Genomic DNA, 26,748 nt, shown 5'->3' on the forward strand with positions numbered 1-26,748 from the left:
AATTATTACTCTTGCGATTTAGTATAGTTATTTACTTATTTTCCTTCTCATTTTTAAAAGTACAAAAAATATTTTGTACGAAACCAAGTAATTTCATTCTTTAAATTTAAATTCATAGTTTACATATAAATTTAAATTTTAAAAATACAGTTTTTTAATTTAAATTCTTTAATGTTTTAAATTCCTCAAAAAATGACCTTGTTTCTATACTACATTACTGATACAGTACAAAGTCCGAAATCCGGAACTTCAGGGATTCCGGATTTTTCCGGATAATATATTATCAGTTTAAATCTAGTAAGATGGCATGTAGAAATTATAAAATTTAAAATCGTGATATATGAAATAATACAGTATTTATGATCTAAAGGGTATCAAAATGTATATAAAAAAGCTTAATATTTATTTGTTTACCTTATAAAACATTTCTTTCAATGTAAGTTGTTTTAAGTTGCTTTGTTTTTTGTGCTAATACTTTCTCTTTAATTCTGTAGACAGACATAATCTCTTGTTTAGTTACATTGTTGAAGTCCTGTAACTGCTGTTTCAAGAATTCCAAATAACTTGTCAATTGAAATTTTCTGGTTTTCAGTAACTTCTCTGTCACTTTCTTAACTACCGGTAGCGGTATTTTCTAGATCTAGAACCATACTACAGATTTCGCCATTCATGATATAAAAACTTCTTTTACATTATCTTCATTTATTACTGCTTCTCCACATTTCTTTACAAAATCCGTTAATTGGAAAATTTCACCATTGTTTTGTGATATCCGAAAACCTTTAAAATTAGCGGCTATTATCATCAAATTTAGCTATCCTTCACTATACATATTTGGCTACGCATCATGAGGTTGGCGACTAACAACAAGTTGTTCCGTTAAATTTTATCTTGCTTCTATCGCGCAGTGCGACAATTAAGTCTGAATTGTATTAGTTTACTTATTTATTATATTTATGTCTATTTCTTGCACATGCTTAAAGCTTATCAGAGTTCTGAATAAATAAATTCTCACCATATATTTAAGCCTTATTGAGGGCCGGTGCTAGATATCTTACTGCCTGATGCAGTCTCTGCGGGTCCTAAATTCTGTGATTGAATGCGACCATACAAGCCCTGGTGCTGGTTCTGGGTTCACGTGAATAACAAATCAGTTATTCTTAATTCAAATAGCTCTAAATGTAATCTTTGGGTCCATCAGCATCATTAACAAAATCTATTTAAAGAAATTTTTGGTGAATTTTTCCTCGTGAATATTTTTTTAGCACATTTAACTTAAATCTGTAATCATCGCCAAGCATTATGTCAACATAAAAAGTTACCACACTCCTTTATTATTCAATTACCAGCATAAAAAAATTGTTTAGGCATCGCTACATGAGTTATTACTCAATTTGTCATGTTTTGATAAACATGCGATGATGAAAGGAAATAATAATAAATAATGATTCGCCAGGTTGGCCTCAGATCAACGATGAATTTTTTTGGTTTGAGATGTGTCAAAAAGTAGATATTCAGCAATGAAGCCAAATTACTGATCGTACAAATTTATGCTAAAATGATTGTTTCTTCAATAACAAGGTATTTTATTTAGTGTCGAAGTGAAATTAAGGATTGGGACTCTCCAGATGGTTTTATTATGCGCGGAGAAAGGAATCAAATGCGCATGCGTAAAAAGCCTACAAGAAAGAAACGGTGTGGTAGTCTTGAGGTCCGTATTTTAGATCATTCCGGATTTCGGATTTTGTACTGTATCATGCACACTTCAAAAGTTTTGTATCTAGCTTGGATGATGGAGTGGACTGTGAATTTGTAGAAGGAGGTGAAAATCTTAGCATTGACCAAGGTCAGTTGGCGTGCATAGCCAGAGCACTACTGCAGAAGACTAAAAGTTTAGTTCTTGATGAAGCAACAGCTGCAGTCTACCTACAAACAGATGATCTGATTCAGATTACCATACGAAAAGAATTTGCAGATGCTTCGGTGCTTACCATTTCTGATCGACTGGACATACGTGTATTGAGTTCCTCTGCACTGTCGGACCTCAACATTGAGAGGAGATGTTACATCTAAACTCTGGACTATCAGCACTGTTACATCTAAACTTGGGACTATCAGCACTATGACATCTAAACTCTAGAATAATCTTAACAAAAACATAAATAGAACTCTGATTTGCATTGAACTGGAACCAGAACAAGAACTAGAAAGATTGTATGAAGGAAAGCACGTAATGTTTATGTAAACGTAATTTAATAATTGTATATAATGTATTGTAATCAACAGAAGACTCTGAGTGACTTCTTTTAAGAGATCTTAAATTTTCTAAGCTATTTCAGAGGAATAGAATTAGAGTAATCATCTTGGCCATCCAGAAGATAGAAACGGTAAGTTCGTTTTTCTTGCCTTTATAAAGAATATAGAATTTTATTTTGGTTGAGAACCTACACATAATATCACAACAGAAAAGGTTACCATACTATTTGTTATTCAATTACTAATGTAAAATATTGTTTTGACATTGCTGCATGAGTCATTACTCAAGTTGTCATGTGTTGGATAAACATGCAGAGATGAAAGCAAAATCTAACAAATGCTGATTTGCCAGGTTGGGTGTGAGGGATATAAAATATTAGAAGGTGTAAAATCAGCAATATTTTTATATAGAATGCTTTGGTTTGAGATGAATGCCAAGCAGATACACAGCAAGGGAGTCAAATTATTGTTCACACAAATTTATGTTAAAATGACCGTTTCTTCAACAATGAGGAATTTTATTTAGTGCTAAAGTGAAGTTAAGAATCAGAACTCCACATTTTATTATAAGAGGAAAAAATCAAATGCACATGCATAAAGCATATAAAAAAATTCCTATAAAATAGGTTGTTGGTAGCTTTGAGGTCCGGATTTTACATCATTCCGGATCTTGGACTTTGTACTGTATTAAGAATTGTAACAGCACAAAAGGAGTACAAGTAGCCTTGCCACTAATTGACCTATGGAGGACTGTCATCCTGATGAAAGTTGCTTATATAAGTTGAAAGCCATTAGGAAAGGCGAAGTACTTGTAGCATGTACTTTAGTGTCCGGCATTAAACAAACCAGTAGCTCTACAGAGTCTGTGTCTTTGGAACCTAACATCAGAGTTAACAACAAATTATTTTTTGTGAAGAAAAAATAGGTTCAAAATGAAAGATATACAACAAATAATTGATGAGGCAATTAAGAGTTCAGTTAGCATCAAGGACGAAGCAAAAATATACTACTACCAAAAGGCAGAAAGATTACAAAAAGTATTAAAAATAAACCATATCTCGCTCTCCGGAGAATAAGGTGGCAAAGTTTGATTCAAACTTCTAAAGCCCATCTATTATAGAGAGAATAAAATTCACCACTTCATAACTAAAGGCTAAAAATGGACACCAGAGTGTCGCATATGATGATCAAGTGAAGCCGTACTATAAGTGAAGCTATTTTCAAGTGCTAAAAGATCTTTTTCAGAAACCTGGAATAGAGGCAAGAAATAACATTACAGAAACTTCAGAACGAATAGTTCCAAAGAAAAAAAGATTGGCAACTTCCACCCGAGATCAAAGCCAGAAAAGAGCTAAAGTAGCCAACAAAGAAAGGGCAAGTACCATCGTAGAAAAGAAAACAATCACCAACTGTCAGTGTGAATGCAGTGAAACGATTCCGGGTGGAGCAGAAAAAGGTCTAGGGCCGGTCAGCCAAGAGGAGTATGAAGTCTAAACACTCAGTTGAGCTTATCTCACCACCACAAATAAGGAAAATCAAGCGTCAGAGACCTGGTTTCCGCAAAGTTCCAGAGGGAGAGCCACCTCACATGGGAGTTCGCAGCCTGAGAAGAGGCCAGACTTCCAACAGACTAGAAGAAAGACTGGAAGATTCATTGCCAGAAGACTAAAAGGGAAATACCCCTTGCTGCAAGTTGAAGGTTGGCCTTGAAGGAGAGTACAAAGCCTGAACTGTTTACCTATGTGGAAGGAATTTTTAGAGAAAAGAATGGCAGACTTCAAAATGCAAAAAAGATAAGTTAATTTTTTTCCTCCTTCTTTCTCCGTTTATTTTATATCATACTAGCTTAACCCGCGGCTTCGCTCATGTTGATGACCTTAAATAAGTTTTAACTCAGCGTGAATTTTAAAAATACACTCCCCGCAAAATTTCAGTAAATACTGCCCTTCTTCAATACCTATAGGCCACGGATATTTCATATTTATGCCCGACCAAAGGGTTATTTTAAAAATAAAGAATATTCGAGCACCTTAAAATGATAAAATGATAGTTGTTGTCGCACACAGTAAAATGTAAAAAATATATAATGTAAATACAGTTTTTCAAGCAACAATAACAGAAATCTATAAGGTGAATGAATAGATCTTTAAAAAAAATCCGAAACAAAACATTAAATATATCACAAAAATCGAAATGTTGAGAGAACAGATTCAAGTCACTAAATTAATTAGAAGTCAAGTCATTAATTTTTTAACACTAGAAGCGCCAGAGCAGTCATTTTGACTGCTTTCGTCATTTGGTCTTGGATTCCTTAAAAACCCTTTATCTTAAGAAGTCATAAATTTTGGTATTTTCCTAAAATATGTCGAAAATTATTGGTACCAAATATAAATCGAATGAAATTTAAATTAACGGAGATATTACTAGTTATACCTAAAAGCGCCACGAACGGTCATAATGACTGCTAGTAATACTGGGTAGATTTATATGGTATTCTCGCTCAGAAAATATTTTTCTTGGAAAAACATCTGGCGTGCATATACATTCCTTTCATTCACTGATTATTTACAGAAGGAATTACATTATTTTACAGAAGAATTACATTATTTTCTGAGAAACAATGTCTCGCAATCGTTTTCGAGACATTATTAAATATCTAAGATTTGACTTGAAGTCAACTAGGACTCAGCGTTTAGAAAGTGATAAGTTTACACTTTTTTCCGATATTTGGAATAAATTTATACAGAACTGTGCGATTTCCTATAAACCAGGAGAAAATCTAGTTGTGGATGAGCAGTTATTTCCATCCAAAGCCAGGTGTAAGTTTATACAGCATATGCCGAATAAACCGGATAAATTCGGTATCAAATTTTGGATGTTAGTCGATGTAGACTCGAAGTATATGTGCAATGCTTTTCCATATCTTGGAAAAAATACATCGAGAAGTGAAACTGAAAGTCTTCCTGAAAATGTAGTAATGCGTCTTCTAAGCCATTATCTGAATTCAGGTCGAAATTTGACAACGGACAATTATTTTTCCTCACTATCATTAGCTAGAAGACTTAAAATCAAAAACACAAGTTTTGTCGGTGCAGTAAGAAGACATCGACAAGAAATTCTGCATGAAGTAAGGAAATCAAAAACCGGGCTATTTGAAACAGTTTTGCTAAAGAATGGTGAAACTACGCTCACTGTCTATCAGGGAAAAAGGAATAAAAATGTCCTACTACTAAGTACCTTACATCCAAGTGTAAATATAGACTCACAAAATAAGAAAAAGCTTCCAGAAATAGTACAGTTCTACAACAAAACCAAATGTAGAGTTGATATCGTTGACAAGATGACAAGTAAATATTCTGTTTGCGCTGCTTCACGTAGATGGCCTGTGCATGTTTTCTATAATATGCTGGATTTAGCAGGGACGAATGCCTACATTATTTACCATAAATTGAGTGATAAAAATATTACAAGGCATGACTTCCTATTTCAATTAGCAGAGGAATTAAGAGAGCATTATTTAAACAGAAGAAAAACCGCAAAATTGCCCCAGGAAATTTCCAAATCTAGCAATAGACTCTCGAAGAAAAGACATCAATGCCAGATTGGACTTTGTAACAACAACAAAACAAGTGACGTGTGTAAAAAGTGTTCATATTATGTGTGTGGAAAATGCACTTCCCATATTGAAAAATTTGTGTTTTGTAAAAATTGCGAAAAGCTGTAAAATGTGCTTTATTAAGGGTAGGCTGAAATTTACAATAAAATATATTCAATTTTTTTAATTAAATAATCTGTTATTCTTTAAAGTTCTTCAACAACTGTAATTAATATTCTTAAAAGCATTATAAAGCATTTACATTTGAATATATACATTAACTCGTTGAGCAGTCAATTTGACTGCCGCTGGCACTTCTAGTGTTAAATGATTTTCCATGTGAAATTCGAACTTTTCGTCAACCCAACAGTCGACTTGATACCAGCTACCCCCCTCCGTCCTTATCATATGTGCAAAGTTGCTATGTAAATTTTAATTTTTATCCCAAGCGAAGTCATTTTTGTTAAATTGTTAAAAGCAAGAAGCTTCAATTTGTTTTGCAAGTTCACAATAATATAGTGTATACATGATTTTAGTTGAAAAGACTTATAACTGAAAGAATATACAATTAGAAACACTGGAGAAATTTTATAAATAATGTAAAGCAACTATGTGCTTACTTATGTAAAGCGCAGATGTTTTCAGTATTTCGTGTGTAAATATGCATTAAACGTTGCAAAGTTATTTTGTTTCAAAAGTGAATATTTTCATGTTAAAAGTAAAACTGCTTAGAAATTTAACTATTGTTGATGAATTTAAAGGGCACAGATATACGAGGGTTGGAACTTTAATAGTGGCAACTATTTATTTACAAGGAATACAAAAGTGATTCATGTCACCATGTTTTACAGTCCTTCAATATAGTCGCCAGCATTGTGTACAACCCGTTTCCAACAAGTCGCAGAATACCTGCAGCAACGCCTGTTTTGTTGATAGTTTGAACGGGCCGGTCTACTGCCGCAAGAATCTCAGGAACAGTTTGGAAGCGAGTGCCACAAAGTGGTTCCTTCATCTTAGGAATTAAGTCATAGTCACAAGGGCTTAGATCTGGGAAGTATGGTGGATGGTAAAGCACTTCCCAGCCCCATCACTTGAACAAATCAGTCACAGCTTGCGCTGCATGCGGCCGAACATTGTCATGCAAAATGACAAGAGCGTTCTGCAGAAAGTGTTGCCGTTTTCTTTCTCAAAGCTGGTCGAAGATTGTGCTCCAAAAATGAGCACTAACACTGCACAGTGACGGTCTGCTGTGGGGGAACGGTATGCGTTAGGATGACACCATCACAGTCGTACACGAGAATCACCATAACTTTCACATTGCTGGGGTTCTGAAGAAATTTCGAATGTCATGGTGACCCATGATGACACCATTCGTTTGATTGGCGTTTCAGTTCTGGCTGGTACGGTCGGGCCGAAGTCTCATCCAGCGTAATGATACGGTGTAAAAAAGCATCTCCTTCGCGCTCATAGTGCTCCAGGTGGGTTCGGGCAGCATCGTATTGTAGCCATTTCTGCATTTCCGTCAATTGATGTGGAACCCATCGTGAAGCAATTTTTCTCATGGACAGGCGTTCCTTCAGAATGTGCAGCACAGTCATATGCACTAATCCTGTTTGTCCGGCCAGCTGACGAACCGTTTGGCGGCAATCACTGTCCATTAGTGCGGCAACAGCTTGCACGTCTGCATCGCTGACACTCGGACGACCAAGCCGCAGCATGTCTGCCACGTTTTGGCATCCTTCATTGAATGCTTTCACCCATCTTGCTACGGTTCTGTAAGGCAATGCAGATTCCCCGCAAGCCTCTTGAAGCCCTTGATGACACTGTCGTGCTGTACGACCTCTGGAACATTTAATTTTTAACATCGTTATTCTTGTTTTGAAAACATCTTGACAACACTTACTTTAGACCACGAGCTAATACAAGAATCCGTTCCTCGCATCACTCCGCATGCGCGTGACGTAGGCAGGACGAGTCTTTTTGCTGAGAGGTAAGGTAGGTATGTAGTTCACGTGTGGTATATGCGATATTCTTTGGTTTTGTTGCGTAGCATTTTTTCAGCTGTGTTGCCACTATTAAATTTACAACCCTCGTATAAAATATACCTGACTTTTGCCAATTTTTTAACCTCCTAAAAACGATAATTTTTCTACAACAAAAGCTGTAATCATAAGTTTGATCCTAAATGACAGCACTACCTTATGAATGCTCAATATTTTGCAGTTATGAAATTAATATACCTCGTTCTAAGGTATCTGGTTTGAAGATTCATAAATTCTATTGGAGAGGGGGAATTCAAACTGCAAATATATGATGTACACATGCTGAATCTTATATATTTCTTGCATTTCAATCAGAACTGGTAATCAAAAGAAGATTATTTATACTATTTCAAAACCGGTATAAAAATACAGTCAAAAGTCGTTAATCCGGACTCTTCGGCAATTCCGGATTATCGATTTTTCCGGATTATAGATCATCAGTTTAAATTTGGTAAGATGGCATACAGAAATTATAAAATTAAAAATATGAAGCCTTAATTTATGAAATAAAGAACAATTATGATCTAAAGGGTATCAAAATTTACAAAAAAAAGCTTAATATTTATTTATTTACTTTATTAAACATTTCTTTCAATGTAAGTTGTTTAAGTTGCTTCGTTTTTTATGTGATAATACATTCTCTTTAATTCTATAAACAGACATAATTTTTTGTTCAGTTACAAAGTTCCGCTGTTCAAGTCCTATAATTGCTGTGTCGAGAATACCGACTAATTTGTCAATAGAAATTTTTTCGTTTTCAATAACCTCTCTCACTTTCTTCGCTATCGGAAGCGAATTATAATGACGAGGAATTTGATTTAAATCATATCAAAGACGGAGTACATCGAGATGAAATACTACATTTAGTAATTAATTATAAGCCAAATAAAATAAAAACATCTGCCCTGAAGATAAGGATACTGCTGACAGATCAACTGCCAATTCATTGCGCACTGCCCCAGCATTAAAGATAAACAAAGTTTAGATAAACAAACGTTAAAGTTTAGATAAACAAAGGATATGCCTTTATCCCTTTTTTGCAGCAATTCCACTTTTTGTTTAATGGACTTCGAAACATACTTTCGCTTTGTAGATCCTTTACATATTAGTAAATATATATCAGAAATTCTATTTGACATAATCGAAAGTTCAAGCTTACTTTTATAAAATTGCTCTAACAGTCTGCAAAAAATAATAAGCCGGATCCAATTCGAAGATTAAGGAACAACGCAATCTGCAACATTAAATAATTAGATAATTTTAGCTTAGCTTATACCGTCCGTTATACATTAAACGCACATGCGCAAACTCGCAGCCGTAAAGGTTTTACGCACATGTGTCAACGCGATGCATGAGCAGAAAGTTTGTAGCTTTGATGTCCGGATTATAGATCATTCCAGATTATGGGTGTCCGAATTAACGACTTTTGACTGTGTACTGGTACTGAGGGTACCATGCCAGCAGATGGCAGTAACAGGCTTTTACTCTCTACTCTGAGATGACAGACTTTCTTTATATTATAATTGTTTATGATGTAATAATTTGTTTACGATTTAATATTATGTTCATGGCGAATGGGACTTTACTGACCCTGAGCTAAGAATGAATAAAAGTATTTTAGTTTCTTTTTATTTTTTGCTTAGTCCAGTCGAGTTTCGTATTCCTCCCTATTTAGCTACAATTTTAATTTCACCATTTCTCACGTTCCCCGGATAAAGGCTCATCCATTTTCATCTAGCTTCAAAACATAACATAATCGTAGGGGTTAAATGTGGCATGTTATCCAAAAAGACACCCGCTGTTTCATGTTTTCCAAAATCCTAGAATGCAGAGAAACTGATAAGATGTGATTGACAGCTTATTTTTCATGTGATCTTCACAAAGAGGCAGTGAAAAGATCGCACAAATGGAAAGTTCACTTACAAATATGGTAAACAGAAATGCACTTTAAATCAGTCTCTTGGTAGAATGGGAAAACTGCTGATTTGAAAGCAAACTTATATGCTTTAGGGTATTGTTTTGTTAATTTCAGATGAGAAACTAGGAAACACAAGAGAAATCTTCTACCTGGGTTAGGATACAAGCACGTGATTTTCAAAATAATCTTCACAGCTGGTAAAAGAAAGGAAAATATTTCTAAGGCCAGTTTCAAATGCAAATCATTTATCTTTGGAAGGAAAAAAAAGAGGGCAAATATTCGAGTATTGAAATAAGAGCTTTGAGGTGTATCAAATAATAAAATCATTTAACAGCTTTTCTTACTGAACAAAATGATATACCTGCATTACAACTTATATTTACAAAAAATTAAAAAGGGACCCTTACAGGGCCCGATAATCTAAAGTGTGTGTGGGAGCCGATTTTAGTTATCATAGCATGAAGCACACTGTTTTATATATTATCTAAAGCATAAAGTATAACTTCAAAACTTCAACATAATTTTTCAGCTGAGACGTTGCATTTCATTTTTATTATTTTTTTTATTTTTCATCTGAGTTACGGCTCCTTGTAACATTAAACTAGTTCAATAACAGTATGATACGGTTTACGCATGCAGTGTTATATATGCTAATTTTTTTCATAAAATAATAATATTGAATTTATATCACTTTTAAAGGTTTTTACTCAAATTTTACATAAGTATGTTCAGCTGGGTGGCATCATCAAAGCACATAAAAACATACTATTTTATTTTTAAAACTTAAAATTTGAGCGACATTTAAAAAGTTTTTCACTTTAGATTTACATAACTATATTCAAACCCACATCTCTATAGATTCACTTTAAAATTATACAAAAATAGATGAAAAAACAAAATTTAACTATTGGCAGCTACTTGGAAAAGAATGTCTTAGAGGGGCACCAGTATAAAATACATACTAGCCCTCAAAACTTTTAAGTCTCAATTTTGTGTTCTTAGGGTCCATAAGTTTCAATTCCTGCAAAATTTATTCTATATACCGCCCCTCAAAGGGTTAAATGACATACTTGCAAGAAAGTGAAAAGTATTCCAGTTTACACGAAAGTTTAATACACTTTCATGATTGGCACATTAGGTATAGTGATGAATGTAAGGTGTTATTCGAGGTCTCAGAAAACATGTTTGAATTAACATTTTAAAAGATGTTCAGGTGGTAGTTTGTTGTGACTTCATATTACAGAAACATGCTCGAAACTTTTACAGAACAAACTTCTGCAGATCACTGGGGAAAATAAATTATGAATGAAAATTGTATAAGAGCCAAATAAATGTTGAGTAAAGATAAACTGTACTTGAAAATTTGGCTAAAGAATCACTATATATAGAAATACTAATACTTTTTTATGGAAGGAGTCTAAGATCGTTCAAGAAAATTATGTATGTTCCAGTAAAGAAGAACGTAATTGTAAAAATTTTTCTAGGTCATAAGTGTTATACTGCAAAAGTTGGTTTTTAACACTAGAATCTACCCATTCGTCTCCTAGATGAAGTGCATAACAAATAACCTTACTCTGCCTTCCCTAAAACAGAAATCAGGACGTACAACTCAGTACCTTTATATGATCTTGGCTGCTATGCTAAGGACATTTCTTCTTACTGAAAAAGTTTTGCATGTAGCATTTTAGAACAATATTTGTCTCACAGATTAATGGTTAGCTGTAACATTTCATCCGATTTAGATTCATTTCTGTGTTGCCTTGAAGATGACAAAGAGTTTTCGTGGAGAAAATTTTTGGGGTAGACCTGAGGCTATCTGAGAGTGATGAAGAAAATTCTATTTCTTGGGATAAATCAGAGAAAGATGATTTTGCAAAGGTTGAAAATCATGAATTCACAAATAGTGACAAAGATGAAAATGAGGAATTATCATTTAACAATATAGATGAAGAAAAAACAATACTTGAAAAACAAACCCAGGAAGATGAAAATATTAATTTGAAATATGGAGCTAAAAAAGAAAATGTTTAAAAAGTTGGAAAATTCCTAAATTTTTTCAGTCATGAAAAATCTATTATTTACCCTGGTAAAATTCAGCTCAATGGTAAAGATAAATGGTCATATGTTCCTAAATCCAGCAACACAAGTGCAGCATCTCGCAATATTATTCAGTTTATTAAAGAACCAAAGGACTGAGCCATAAAAGGGACAGCAAACTTATTAGATCAGATATGAAACGATATGCCACATAGTAGAAAACTCGTCGAAGGCCTTTTTTTTTTTTTTTTTTTTTTTGCATTTTGCAGCACGATAAATATCAATTTAATAAATGCACATATTATATATATATATAATATTATAAGCTAGGTTGTAAGTACAATATTAAAAAGACCAATTTTGGTCAAAATCTTTTGCGCAATATGCTGCAAAATTAAGGAAATGAGAAGAGAAATTGTAGTTAGCTCGCCAAAAAGTATATATATATATATCTGTGTATAATATAAAATCCGAAAAGACATTATCGAGAAAAAAGTTCGCAATAAAACTTAGTGAAGATGTTCTTGCTCCATGGATGATAAAGGGTTACAACATACCAATTTGCCGCAATCAACAAGAACAATTATAAGGGAACTGCTGAAAATAGATTTAAACATTCAACCTCCTGAAAAATCTGACAGTAACAAAAGAAAAATTTATGTATTTTGCCCATACAGTTTGTGCACAATGACTCCGAACTTTTGTCAAACATGTTCCAGAGTAATGTGCAGAGAACTACATGCTAGTATGTGTAAAGACTGCTTTGAGAATAAATAAATGATACTTTCTTGCTAACTTCCAGAAGTTCCAGAATTCTGAAACCATCTGCGGGTAGTATACTTTTATTTTAATTAACCTTTAAAATAACGTTTTAAACACACTTATGCACAGTTCGTCTTGGAGACCAATGTTTACCATTCCTGCAAGTTTTTGAAAGGGTAGCATTAAACTGTGAATATTAAGTTGATATGTTAAATTTCAAGTCTTAAAATTGAATACAGTACAAAGTCTTTAATCCGGGACTTCAGTGATTCCGGATTAGGGGTTTTTCCAGATTATAGATCATAAATTTAAATCTAGTAAGATGGAAGGCAGAAATTATACAATTAAAAATATGAAACCATAATTTATGAAATAAAGAGCAATTATGATCTAAAGGGTATCAAAATTTACAGAAAAAAAAAACTTAATATTTATTTGTTTACTTTATTAAACTTTTCTTTTAACGCGTGCATGCGTAAAGCATACGTTACGCATAGTCGAAATTAGAAAACTGCAACCAGAAAACTATTTGATGTGTATTCGTAATATTTATAATGGTGAGGAATTTGATTTAAATCATATCAAAGACGGAGTACATCGAGATGACATACTACATTTAGTAAGGAATTATAAGCCAAATAAAATAAAAACATCTGCCCTGAAGATGAGGATAGTGCTGCCAGATCAACTTCCAGTTCATTGCGCATCGAGGCGTCACCCCCCCCCCCCGCAGAGCAGGGTGAAATTGATAAACAGATTTTGGAATGGTTAGAGAAACAAAGGATATGCCTTTATCCATTTTTTGCAGCAGTTCCCTTTTTTGTTTAATGGACATCGGAACATGATTTCGCTTTGCAGCTCCTTTGGCAGCTCCAGAATCGGAAACTCTTTTTGACATAATCGAAAGTTCAAGCTTACTTTTTATAAAATTGCTCTAGCAGTCTGCAAAAAATAATACGACGGATTCAATTAGAAGATTAAGGAACAATGCAATCTGTAACATTAAGTAAAATAGATAATTAGATAATTTTAGCTTAACTTATACCATCCGTTATACATTAAACGCACATGCGTAAATGTATTATGCGCATGCGTAGAAAGTTTGTAGCTTTGAGGTCCGGATTATAGATCATTCCGGATCACTTGACGAAAAAGTTTTTTTTTATGGCAACAAATAGAAATAGATTCTTAAAAGCATGGCTGTGGAGTCTGAATCGGGCAAATTTTGGGGTAAAAGGAATCAGAACTGGAGTGCTAAGAACAGGTCGACTCCAGTTTTTCTTGGACAGTTTGAATTTGAAATGAAATTAAAATGAATTGAAAAAAAAAATTAATGACAAGCTGAGTTATTATTTTTATTTATGGATTATATACATTAATAAATAGCTATTTTCTATTTTATTGAGATATTAATAAATATAAGGGAGAAGTTTGTGTTATTTGCCATTAGTGATTAAACTGATTCATTTAGTTACAAATCTCACTGGTAAATTTAGATAAGCAGCAATAGCAGCAAGAACTCCCAACATTGATGCCATTTTTAGGAAGTGAGCTGAAAAAGAAGCAATTACTGATCAAGCAACCGATAAGGAAGTACATATTTGATGCTAAAGAGGTTTTTAGAATTAAGAACATTTTTAGATGTACATAACCCTAATGTTTCCCTAACAGAAAGAGTGGAATGATTTTGCAGAATTGGAAACTCTTCCTTCTACACTGTATATAGCCTCAAAAAAGCTGCAATCTGAAGAATTGACATGAGGTGAGAATGGAAGAACAGAATGTTTGTTCTCTCTGAAATGGAGGGTTTATTGCAGAAGGAATCATTTCTTTATTGAAGAAAAGAGAAACTAATTTGTTAGACAATGAGATCTTGCTGGGTTCAATATACTACGTAGATCAAAAACACCGAATTTTCTTGGATGATGAACAAATTAAAAAGGCAAAGAAAACCATCTATGAAGTTTCATTAAGAACGAAATATTTCTCAGAACAATTGGAGAATTCGAATCAGGACAGTCAAATTGCAGACATTGCAACTGAGTCTATCATCCTCTTCCAGTGATGAATTAGATTTTGAGAAATATTTTTAGATAATATTGAAAAGGATAAGGCAAAATGAATGAAAATAAAGAACCAAGAGCCTTTAGATATAAAAATGAAAAAATACAAACAAAATTTCTAAACGGCCTTTGAAGAAATAGAGAAATACGATTGCATTTGCAAGACAGCTCTTTTAGAACTTATAAAAAAATCTATCCTGAAAAGTTAAAAGAAGTAGCCCTAACAGTAACAGCTAGTCAAGTTAGTGTGGAGAGACTCTTCTCAGCTCTGAATTTTATCAAATTGGATCTATGGCACTCCAACAAAGATCTTGCCGAAGCTATACTGTTTCTTAGAAATAACTAATGCCATTTTTTCCATTTCATAAAAAATGCTAATTAATATAAATAATTTGCTATGGCATCATTTTTACCCTGTAGCATCTATCACTTCTTTTATATTAAAAAAATAATCTGTAACCCATGTGTATATGTTTACATATATATATATGAGAGGAATCGGAGTCGGGAGTTTTCTTTACCGACTCCACAGCCCTGCTTAAAAGTAGCCTTTATACATATCTTATGGCTTTAAAAAATATGTGGCAATAAAAGGTTAATAAACTAATTTTTTAATCAATCTGAGATTTTAAAGATATTTAATTGACACTTTTCATAATATGTTGTATTATTAATCTGATGGCACATGTGCAAGATACAATGGCAGAAATATTGTACAGATTTACTTTAGAGAAAAGATATAGCTGGGGAGTCTTAATGGATTTATTTATCTACTTTTTCTCTTGTTTAAGAGCATAAAAATTTATTTGAAAGCAACTTTCATGATGGATACACAATTTTTCACATGAAGCATGTGTTTTATAAAGTTTTTTTACTTTCTCAAAACCTTTCAATATCAGCTAATTCCACCCCCTCCTCACTACATTTCATCTTATACAGACATTTTCTTTACATACTACGGCATTAAAAACCTAACAGTTTTGTATTCAATAAAGCTTAATTAAATAATTGGTAACTTTTGGTTATTTATCTGTGAGCAAATAATCTATATTTAATGTAAAGAATTAGTAAGGGAGAAATGCTAAAAAAGCTTAAAAAGCCATAGGCTATGCAAATTCTCTAACCACAAAACGTTTGGTCTTAAGATGTGTGGATCACAAGAATGCGATCTAATTTCAGTATCTGAACATTTAGTTATTTTAACTCTATTCATGGCTTTATCTGCTGAACAATTTGTCATTGTGAAAGAAAGCAGCATATTACAACTTATTTTTAGGAGCTGTAAAACTTCTCAAGTTTATCTTTTTGACCAACTGTAGCAATAGGATTTATCTACACTTTCCCCCAGGGGGTCGACGTAGAGAACTCAGCAAAGCTACTGGTTAGGATCTTTACCTAGGCAGTCTCAGCCACGGGGGATAAAATTTATGAACTTGGTGGTTCTGAAGCCCCTGGGAAAGGTCATTTATTGGCCGTCCTCAGGGACTAGCATGTCCTGAGCGGTGTGGAACCGTAGCCGGAGGGCTAGTTTCCCTCGGTTTGCTGGGTAACGGCCCACTGCGACGGGCAGGAGCATTTAGATGACCGGTGCTGCCTGGTGTCGTATCCAGGTGGTGCGCTGCTCCCTTGGAGGATAATAGTGGAGGTTGAACCTCCACGACGTGCCCAAAGGGGAAGTGGACCTGTAATGTGATTGAGTTACACGAGGCAGGGAAGCCCAAATTGTTGTTGTTATCTACACTTATCTCATGCATGAATCGAACATACATCTCCAAGTTTCAAAAAAGAAAAAATTGGTTGCCCGAAGTTGACTTTGCGTAGTTCTTTGATATTTAAGCAAAAACAGACTGCTAATAAAAGTGCAAGTGTCATCCATGCTTTTTTATTTGAACAACAGATGGTGAAGAAAATCTTTACTCCTTTGCCCAAGGTTGTATATTTTCCCAGTTACATTTACATTTTCTCAGCATTGCATATGTTAAAATCATTAATATTACTTTAGAATCTATGAAAACAGTTGGAAATCTTTTCTGCATATTCACTAAACTATTTCAGGCCACATAGTGGGATAAAAGGCTATTTCTGTTAGCATTGTGTAAGTTGAGTCTGTTCTGGAGATAACATTTGCTATTAATGAGTTCTATGAATTCATCAGCAAATTGTTCCTGTATGATCTAGGTGAATTTTTGCATGAAATTTTTAATTGCTTTACATCAAGGCAATTTTTAAATCTGGTTAATCAACTTGCTGAATACATTCACTCAGGTCTATTTTAAGTCTATTTCCTAATGTAATATTTTGACCGAAGCCATCAGCATTGGACCCATCACTGGCATACTCTCTTTGAGATGCTGCCTCATGCATTCAATTATCACTTTGTCAGAATTGTCACATTTAGCATAATGAATGGTTTTTCTGTTATTCAATCAATGTAAGTAGGATGTCAGACAACACAAAAATTTCGAAAAGTTCTCTTTCTTGTTTTCATTTCTTTTGTTTGATCATATATTGTTTCCTTTCAATGTGAAAATCTTGACATAATTTTGAGCTAGATATGCCTTTATCTACTTTTTGCTTGACAAACATTGAAATATGCTTATACTTCACAAATCCTGCTGCAACTCCAGAATTAGAAACTCTTTTACGCATAATAGAAAATTCCAACTTTAATTTTGATAATATAGCTGTAATAATAATAACCAGCATAAAATAACAAACTGGATTAAATTAGAAAATTAAGAAAGCATGCAATTTAATTTGTTAAACTCAATTTAAGTTCCTTGGAATTTTTTGCCTTTCCTTCAGCTATCTAGCAAAACAAAAAAAAAAAAAAAAAAAGCCAACATGACCAATATCTCATTCCAAACAAATTTTCTGAAAGCTTCATTTATTGTTTAAGTTATGCAAAAAACTGCTAAGCCCCCCCCCACAAACACTGAAAGGATGAAAGTAAGGTTGTAACCAATGTCAAACAATGGTTTCTCAAATGTGACTGTGATTCTCCAGCTGGCAAGATTTTGAAAGGGAGATATAGCAATCTTAGACAGTTAAAAAATTGCATTCATGGCACATATTTTCTTTGAGTATTATATTCTCCATTCCTAAATATGTAGGAAGGGAAAATGTCTTCCCCCTGGCTTGTGGTCCAAAGGTTTTTGATATGGGATCACTGAGGATTGGACATCATGAGTCTGGACCTACTACTGTACTAAAAAGGAAGTATTAGGAAATTACAATATTTATCCTCTGTTCCTAACACGACATAGAGCTTTAATTTTTTTATTACTTTCAATCAATGAAATAATGATTCTTTCTTTTCTAATTTTATCAGAGCAACCGTTTTAGACTTATTTCTGATTTGCGACTTTTAACAAACTAAGAATAGATTTTAAATTTAGCAAAAATGCAACTTTAGACTGATTTTTTTTTTTTTTTTTTTAAAGAAAATTTTCAATTTCATGAACAAAAGATACAGTTCCCTCTTCAGGACCCGACTTCAAGATGGATATAAATTTGATCACACTTTATATCACCGATTTTATTCAAAATCTATACAAACTAAAGTTACATATTTTGGGCCTAATTTTTAATTTTAGCGTTACCATGTTTCACTTCCATTTGAAAGAAACAAATATTTTATTTTATGATTTAAAGTATTTACAGTAATTATTTAGTTACAGAACATAGTAACAATAAAATGCAACTTGTTTATTACATACCTCAACAGATTGAAAAATACCATCTTTGAGCTTGTGGGATGATTTCCTGCCATTATCCATGACTTAATTATACTGATATCAGAGTATATATCAAGACTTTCATATGGTTTAACTGGTTCCTAAAAAACATAACATTTAGTTCATTATATTTAAATATTTTTATCAGTAGCAGTAAAAAAAATTCAAAGCAAAGTGGCATTCCAAATTCTGTAAGTCTTTTACATTAAATTATAATATACACCCAAATCTAAATTTCAATAAAGAGAATAAATGGAAGATATTTTATATAGAGTATAATGAGAGAAATTTAAAATTATTTTAAAGCATAAATCATTGTTCAGAAAAGAATTTTAAGACTGAAGTCTGCATATCACAAATGTCACTTTTTATTTGTATTTGCTTTGCAATTTTTGAAAAGCCTTCTAAGTACGTCACTATTTTGCACTTTAATAGGAATTCTTTTACAATCTCTTAAAAAAAAAAAAAAAAAAAAAAAAAAAAGAAAGAAAGAAAGAAAGAAAAAGAAAAATGAAAAAGCATTTATTAACACTGTTTTGCTATATTTCTTCTTTACTGTTATACAGTTTTATGTTAATTTACGAATTATTATGATTTGAACCTTTACTATCATTTTTTTCCATCATCCTCACCAGAATGCAAATTAGGTGTTCGTGCTTTAAGCCAAGGATTTGAATGTTTGGAGTTAGCAGATTCTGGCAACCTCATCTTGTTGTTATATACTATCACCAACTCTGCCTTGGTGTATTTCTGGCTTTAACATCTTTCTAATCACATTTAAAATGCACACCAATAATTATCTCAAGACAGCTTAAGTAGCCTATTTTATGTATAGTTTCCGACTATATTACCTGCATTTGAATTTAGTGTTATCTTAACTAAATTTTAATACCCACAAGTAGAGAAGGTTCATTTGTTGCACAAGCAGTGCTTCTATTCAATTACAGAGTTTAATAAAAAAAAAAAGAAAAAGAAAAGAAAAGAAAAAGGTTATTTTAAACTCCTTAAGAACTGGTCGGTTAGATCCTAGCAAAGCTTGCACCCTTGGCACGAATTATTTTGGTTTTGATGCATATCGATGTGTGCATGGACAAAGTCAAGGAAATGTGCAATGCCACGTTTATGCAATTCTCCAATTTTTTTAAAGTGAAAATAGGTCGATGTGTACATGGATATCGAGTTCGTGCAATTCTTTGACTTGTTATTTTCAAGTTGGCGATTTTGAGAAACACACGAAGAAGTGAGCACTTTTTCAGTTTGGTCGCCAAGGGTGGGCTCTCCTAGGATTACCGAACTGGTCACATGTTAGAGACTAATGCGATAATTCATTTCCAGTCTAGTAGAGTCTGCAGGACACCAACACAAATTTCTAGGTACTACAGAATTCTATATTCGAGGCCCACATTTAAGCATTCTTTAATACATTAAAAGCTCGGCCAGGAATGAAAAAACATTGCCATTGGTTACTGGGAATGACATCATTCAAGTGATATGGCTCATGGTCAAACAGTCTATTATGCGATTTTGGTAATGGGATGGAACATAAAAACACAAAGGCATCACTTTATAATTAGTAAGCATGAATATACTAGAAATATCTGATACAGTCAAAAGTCGTTAATTCGGACACCCATAATTCAGAATGATCTATAATCCGGACCTCAAAGCTAAAAACTTTCTGCGCATGCCCGCGTTGACACATGCGCACAGGCATTTACTCGTGCACATAAGACCTCTTACGACTGCGCATTTGCGTGTGCGCAAGCGCAGAATAGGTTTTCGCGTGCGCATTTTATGTATAATGGACGGTGTAAGCTAAAATTATCTATTCCAGATAATGTTGATGATTGCGTTGTTCCTTAATTTTCGAATTGGATCCGACTAATTATTTTTTGCAGACTGTAAGAGCAATACTATAAAAGTAAACTTGAACTTTCGATTATGTCAAATAGAATTTTTGATTCTGGAGCTCCCAAAGGATCGTACAAAACGAAAGTATGTTTCGATGTCCATCAAACAAAAAGTGGAATTGCTGCAAAAAATGGATAAAGACATGAAGAATGTGACAGAGAGGTTAGTGAAAACGAAAACATTTCGATTGACAAGTTAGTCGGTATTCTCGCCACAGCAATTAACGGGATTTGAACAGCGGAACTTTGTAAGTGAACAAAAAATTATATCTGTTGATAGAATTAAAGAGAAAGTATTATCACATAAAACGAAGCAACTTAAACAACTTACATTGAAAGAAATGTTTAATAAAGTAAACAAATAAATATTAAGCTTTTTTTTGTAAATTTTGATACCCTTTAGATCATAATTGTTCTTTATTTCATAAATTACGGTTTCATATTTTTAATTTTATAATTTCTGCATGCCATCTTACGAGATTTAAACTGATGATCTATAATCTGGAAAAATCGATAATCCGGAATCGCCGAAGTCCCGACGAGTCCGGATTAACGACTTTTGACTGTACATGCTTTCACAATAAAGTATTTTTAAAGCAAATATTTCTTAGGAATGCATATATATCTGTAACATGAAATTCTACTGAAAGCATTAGGTTATGAAAAATAATATTTCAGTTTATTAAGGAAACTTAATGTGTTAAAAGCACAGTACTTTTCATTATTTTTAGGTCGCAGTCTGCACTTAATGTAAACAAATCTTGCAACTTCGGTTTTTAGTCACTTTCTAAAATAGGAACAAATTCATAAGATAACCCATCAAATGCATATTTGGTTGATCTTTACAATATGGTAAGTGGTAGTTTGGCGACATTTTGGAGGCGATAAAGGTTACTACCTGGGACTTTGGTAACAATGTGAGCAGTACTCAGTTCCGATTACGCATTATTTTGTGTGAGGGAAATGAGAGATCATGGGATATGTCATGTGATATTAATGGACGAATTACGGTTCTTTAATCGGAAAAGGGGGGAAATCGGGAAAAAATGTGGAAATCTTGTATTTAGCTTTATTCTGTGTTGTGTGAAACAGTGTTGTTTAATTTTTGGATCCCATGGCCCTAACTAAAGTGAATTCGAAATGGGTATTTAGGCATTGTGATAAAGAGAAGTTTGCTTTTTATTTAGCGGAGGAAGTATGGAGGAAAAATTCGCATAAAAAATCTTTCAATAATTTTATTGAATGAATTAGAAAAGTGTATCCGCCATGTAATCAAGATTCTGAAGAAGATTAGGTAAGTTAGTATTTTTAATTATTTGAGGATATTATTTTTATGCATTGTTCTAAATGTAAGGTGGAAAGGAATTTGGTATTATTGGGAAAATTGTTATTAGCAATGATTTAGTTTAAAGTAATTAGGATTGTAAGGTAATTTTTATTAATTTAATGTATGTGCTCATTTATATTTTAAGTAGTGTTTTTGAATTTAATTATATTTTAATGAAATGATAGTTATTTTGTGAATTTTATGTTTGTAGGAATTTGGTATATGTTTAAGTTGAAATAAACGTGCATGGAAATAATTTAAATATTTGATACTAAGTATTTGTAATGCTTGCGGTATGAATTCGTTGGTGACGTGTATAACGTAATAGATGATTTAGAGGTAAAAGTTTTTGGATATTTTATTTATTTTATATGTGGAAATGTTCATATTTGTAAAGGGTAAATACTTTTTCGCGATCAGGTAATTTCATATATGTTCTTTTTACCGCGTTTAAAGATTGAGAAAATTGTCATGTATTTTCGTGAAATTTTTCTAATTTATGAGAAAAAAGCAGTGTACATGGATATAGCGAAGAGTGTGCGCAATGCCATTTTTGTGCAATTCTGGGATGTTTTTTTAAGTAAAAATAAGTCGATGTGTACATGGTTTAGTGATATTTTAATTAAATGATAGTTATTTTGTGAATTTTATGTTTGTAGGAATTTGGTATACGTTTAAGTTGAAATAAACGTGCATGGAAATAATTTAAATATTTGACACTAAGTATTTGTAACCATTTGTAATATTTGCGGTATGAATTAGTTAGTGACGTTTGTAATATAATAGATAATGTAGAGGTAAAAGTTTTTGGATATTTTATTTATTTTATACGGGGAAATGTTCATATTTGGAAAGGGTATATACTTTTTCGCGATCAGGTAATTTCATATATGTTCTTTTTACCGGGTTTAAAGATTCAGAAAATTGTTATGCATTTTCGTGAAATTTTTCTAATTTATGAGAAAAAAGCAGTGTACATGGATATAGTGAAGAGTTTGCGCAATGCCATTTTTGTGCAATTCTGGGATGTTTTTTTAAGTAAAAATAAGTCGGCGTGTACATGGTTTATGTGTTATTTTGAAAAACGCGTAAGGAGTATGGTATTGTGCACTTTTCCCAATTTTGCAGTGAATATTTGTCATGATTAAGCAGTTTTGTTTGATAAAATTTCTAGCATAAGTGTAATTCGGCTAGTAGATTGTTGGAAGAAGTGTTCAGTAGATAAGAAGAAAAGAAACATGTCTTTACTTCGTGAAGACAAAATGGCGGCGGGGAAAAAAATAGAGGGTTGCTGTAGGAGAGTTGGTTGCCAAATGTTCACCAAAAAATCGCCAAGTTACCATAATGTAAAGATCAACCGCATATTTTTCAATGAATCGCCAAAAAATATTCTTCCAAAATACTAATTCACACTCAAAATGGCAGTCATAAAAAAGCAGAAATGTGAAATGAGTAAAATTAAGGACCTTTTGGCAATTTTAGCCGAATTAAGAACTTTAAAGGACCAAAAAAAATGTTTCTAAAATATCTGTGGAATATAAGGAATATACAAACCTTGTCTGCACAACATGTACAACACTAATTTCAGGCCATCAAATAATTTTTAACACTATCACAGCATAAAGGAGTATGTACAACTAAATCTTTTATACTTTTTTTATTACTTGTAAAATTCATTTAACATCCGAATAAAAACTAAACCCAAATCACAAAAGTCCATCATCAAAGTGCTGTTATCTTTCAGTAGAACAGGAAGGCAATTTATATAGCCAAGGCACTGCAGATAACGTTTATATTACAGAATAGTACCTTTTAATTATTACATAAATGTTCTTTTAACTTACAATCAACCTAGAATACCATTAAAAAATCAATAATAACTATCATTTATGACAAACTGTTTGCAATAAAATAAATTGATTTTTTTAAAAGCATTCTGAATCCTACATGTTTTTAAATATACATAATATTCTTTAACTTACAATTTCACATAGATATTCTTTAACTTACAATCAAACTAAAATACCATTCAAAAATCAATAATAAATATTATTTACAACTGTTTGTAAAAAAATAAATTGATTTTTTAAAAAGCATCCTAAATTTTTAACTTTTGTCCTTACATTTAGGTTTATGATCTACATAAGATTTTAATGTATACATTTTTTAACTCCAACTTGTTTTTTAATAGCATATTTTTTTAGATAACAATCGAACAGACATGGTTATCAGTTTTATTTTTAACATATTTCTTTATTCATATAACACTTATTTACAAATCTTAATATCTACAGATTGAATAAATGATTTACATAAAGGAATGCAATATTTTGTGTCTAGATAAAAAGAGTAATTTCTAAAATCCTGCACAATAATGTAATGATATTAGAAATTGATATTATGTTTCTAATATCCCCAATGATATTAGAAACATAATATCAATGATTTGTTTCAAATCGCTGAAGAAAATTTTTTTTGTAATATATATATATTTATACTAATATATTCATCTGAAAGGCCATGGGAAATTAATGCATGACAGTACAAAAAAAGTAAACCTTCTACAAGTTAGCAATGTACCTCCTTACATCTGTATAAGTCATTTTCAGTATTTTTTTTTTTTTTTTTTTGTTTATTTGCTCATTCTTTTATAATAATGGCTATGTTTATTACAAAAGCAATCTTATTGGAAAAAAGCTCAATTTAAACTTTCAATAAAATATATTGGAAGTTCATTATTTACACCACTTTTTTATTTGTGGTGATAGAAAATTGTATGTCTTTTAATTATTTACTTTTCCAGATCACAGACGTCTTAGAAAATTTTAAATCTGAAAGATTCATCAGATTACCTTAAACTGCACTTCAGCTGAATTATTTTCAATTAAACTTTAAAGAGCATGAATGACTTAGTTGTTTACATTTTAATACCTTTTATAATTGCAAGTAAATACTCGATTAATTAAGGACAAAAAATTAAACATTTCAATAAAAGAGAATAAAGTGCACAAATGGGATGCAGAGAATTGACTCTTAACAAATACGACACATTCAGTAATTAAAAGAAAGATAGAAAATTAATACTCTGCATAAAAGCCTGTACTATTAGTAATAGAAATCAAATAAAAATTAACTTTGTTGACATTATTAAGATTTGATGTTTACAATGAATCTGTGTTACGAATTGTATAAAAATAATATAATAATGTAACGAACACTCACAACCTCAATTTATACTACAATATTCTAATTCATCTTGATTTTGAATAAGGTAAGTATTTATTCTTCATATGTTACATATTGCACTTTTTTTTGTTTTTGTCAATCTTCAAGCTTTAAAGAATTCTTGATATTGTGGACAGCTGGGACATATCCTATTTTAATAACATTTATTTACATAGATTCGATTCCAAATAATTTATTTTCTATTGCAATATAATTTAGATTAAATAAAGAATCACTTACCTTTCCATTTCCAGTCACGTCAATTTTTTTTTGTTGCAACATTTCTTCAAGCTTGAGCCCAGTACCATGCGCCATTTTAATTGTTACGGAGAAAATTCACTATCGATCGCCATTATCAGTTTCTAATGCGCATAATTAAATAATTCTTAACATTGTTGTAGATCCATGTTGATGCTTGATCATCCAAATTAGATCAACTGCTACGTAAATAATGCAATTTTAAGAATTCTGCGGTCATTCAAGTTCACGAAACATGCACGCCTTTTTCTTCCATTGCTAACAATGCACAGGACACGTTCGCAATCGATATGGCCTCAAGTAAAATTAATAATTCAAAAATAATAATATATAATGTTTTTATTTAATTAACAGAATTAAGCAGGTTCCCTAGATTGCTTAAGATTCTCACAACAATCAAATCGCAACTTGAATTTATCTTCTTGTTAAGCTAACTAAACGATACGGTTAAACGTAAAACGATAAACACGAAAAATAAAAACAAATAGCAAATTATAAAAAAGAAGAAAAGACAAAAATCATAGTTTTATTTGTACTTGTATAGCACAAATTTTTCAAACAGCATGCTTAATATGGGGTAAACCAGAATATTTGTCCAGACTATAAGTACGTATCAGTGATAAAAGCTATATTTTTTTATTCTAAATCTTACAGCTTGAATTTTAAAATTGTAGTCATATATGAACTTTATTATTGTTTGAAATTAATCCTGAAACACAGATATATGATTATAAATACAGATGTAAATGAAGGTACTATGATTCCTCAATCGCCTTAGACATCACCTCGGATTGAAATACCGTGAGTCCCCCTCAGCCTTGCGCGTTCTACTTTTCGACTTCTCTTAAGCAGCAGCGACACAAAAGAGTACATGGAAATAAAATATGTAAAAAACAAATTAAAATTACAACTTTGAATATTTTATAGCATTTCGTTTTAATTTTTTAGTAAAATATTCTTTACTTGGAAGTTTGGAATGCATTGCATTCATTTAATTATTGCTATGTGTGTGTATGTATGCATGCACAATTTCAAAAAAGAATTCGCTCATTTTGTCAGTATGATAATTAGTAACGTCTACTGCCACGCTGACGAATTCATGTTCGAATCCCGAATAAGCAATAGATACGTATGAACTGTCATATTTTTGCTAAGAGACAAAATTTCAATTCAAACTCCTACCGAGAGGTGGTTGATAGGAGAAGAGAGATACGAGATCCGGTTCGTCCCTATGGTGCTCTCAATCGCTACTGAAAGGAGGGTAGGATGAGGCAGGTAACCGTTATTCTGTAGGTGAGAAATTTAATCTGATACAAGAATAATTTAGGCTACACCTAATATATAATAATGTGTTTGCATTAAAAAAATAAAAAAATATTTTTTCAATTAAAAATATAATTAATTAAAATTTTTAGAAATTAGATTAATAAATTATTTTAAATACATTCACTCATTGTTTTACTTTTTTAATACCTAGAATTCGTCTTCAATAAACTGCATGTGATTATATCTCATTAAGTCGTCGTGTGCGTACCCAGAATTTGAACCACGTATCTTCCATTTGCTAGCTGGACGAGTTAACCACTTACATCACGGGAGCACACGCATGGGGAAATGC

At 32.3% G+C, this 26,748-nt stretch overlaps 1 protein-coding gene across 1 annotated transcript in view; it reads right to left on the bottom strand.

The window, feature by feature from the left end:
- LOC118187032 (uncharacterized) overlaps positions 1–25,563 on the bottom strand; it is a 121,506-nt gene extending 95,943 nt beyond the window's left edge. The window contains exons 1-2 of the mRNA XM_035357216.2: positions 25,113–25,563; positions 18,393–18,511 (exon numbers count right to left, since the gene is read on the bottom strand). Of these exons, the coding sequence (XP_035213107.2) occupies positions 18,393–18,511; positions 25,113–25,187 (194 nt within the window). The 5' untranslated portion in view covers positions 25,188–25,563. The remainder of the gene's footprint in view (positions 1–18,392; positions 18,512–25,112) is intronic.
- Positions 25,564–26,748: the final 1,185 nt, after the last annotated feature.

This window comes from Stegodyphus dumicola, chromosome 5, assembly GCF_044657685.1.
Source record: "Stegodyphus dumicola isolate Sdum_Otavi_A_Nest chromosome 5, ASM4465768v1".
In the NCBI taxonomy this organism is placed as follows: Eukaryota; Metazoa; Arthropoda; class Arachnida; order Araneae; family Eresidae; genus Stegodyphus; species Stegodyphus dumicola.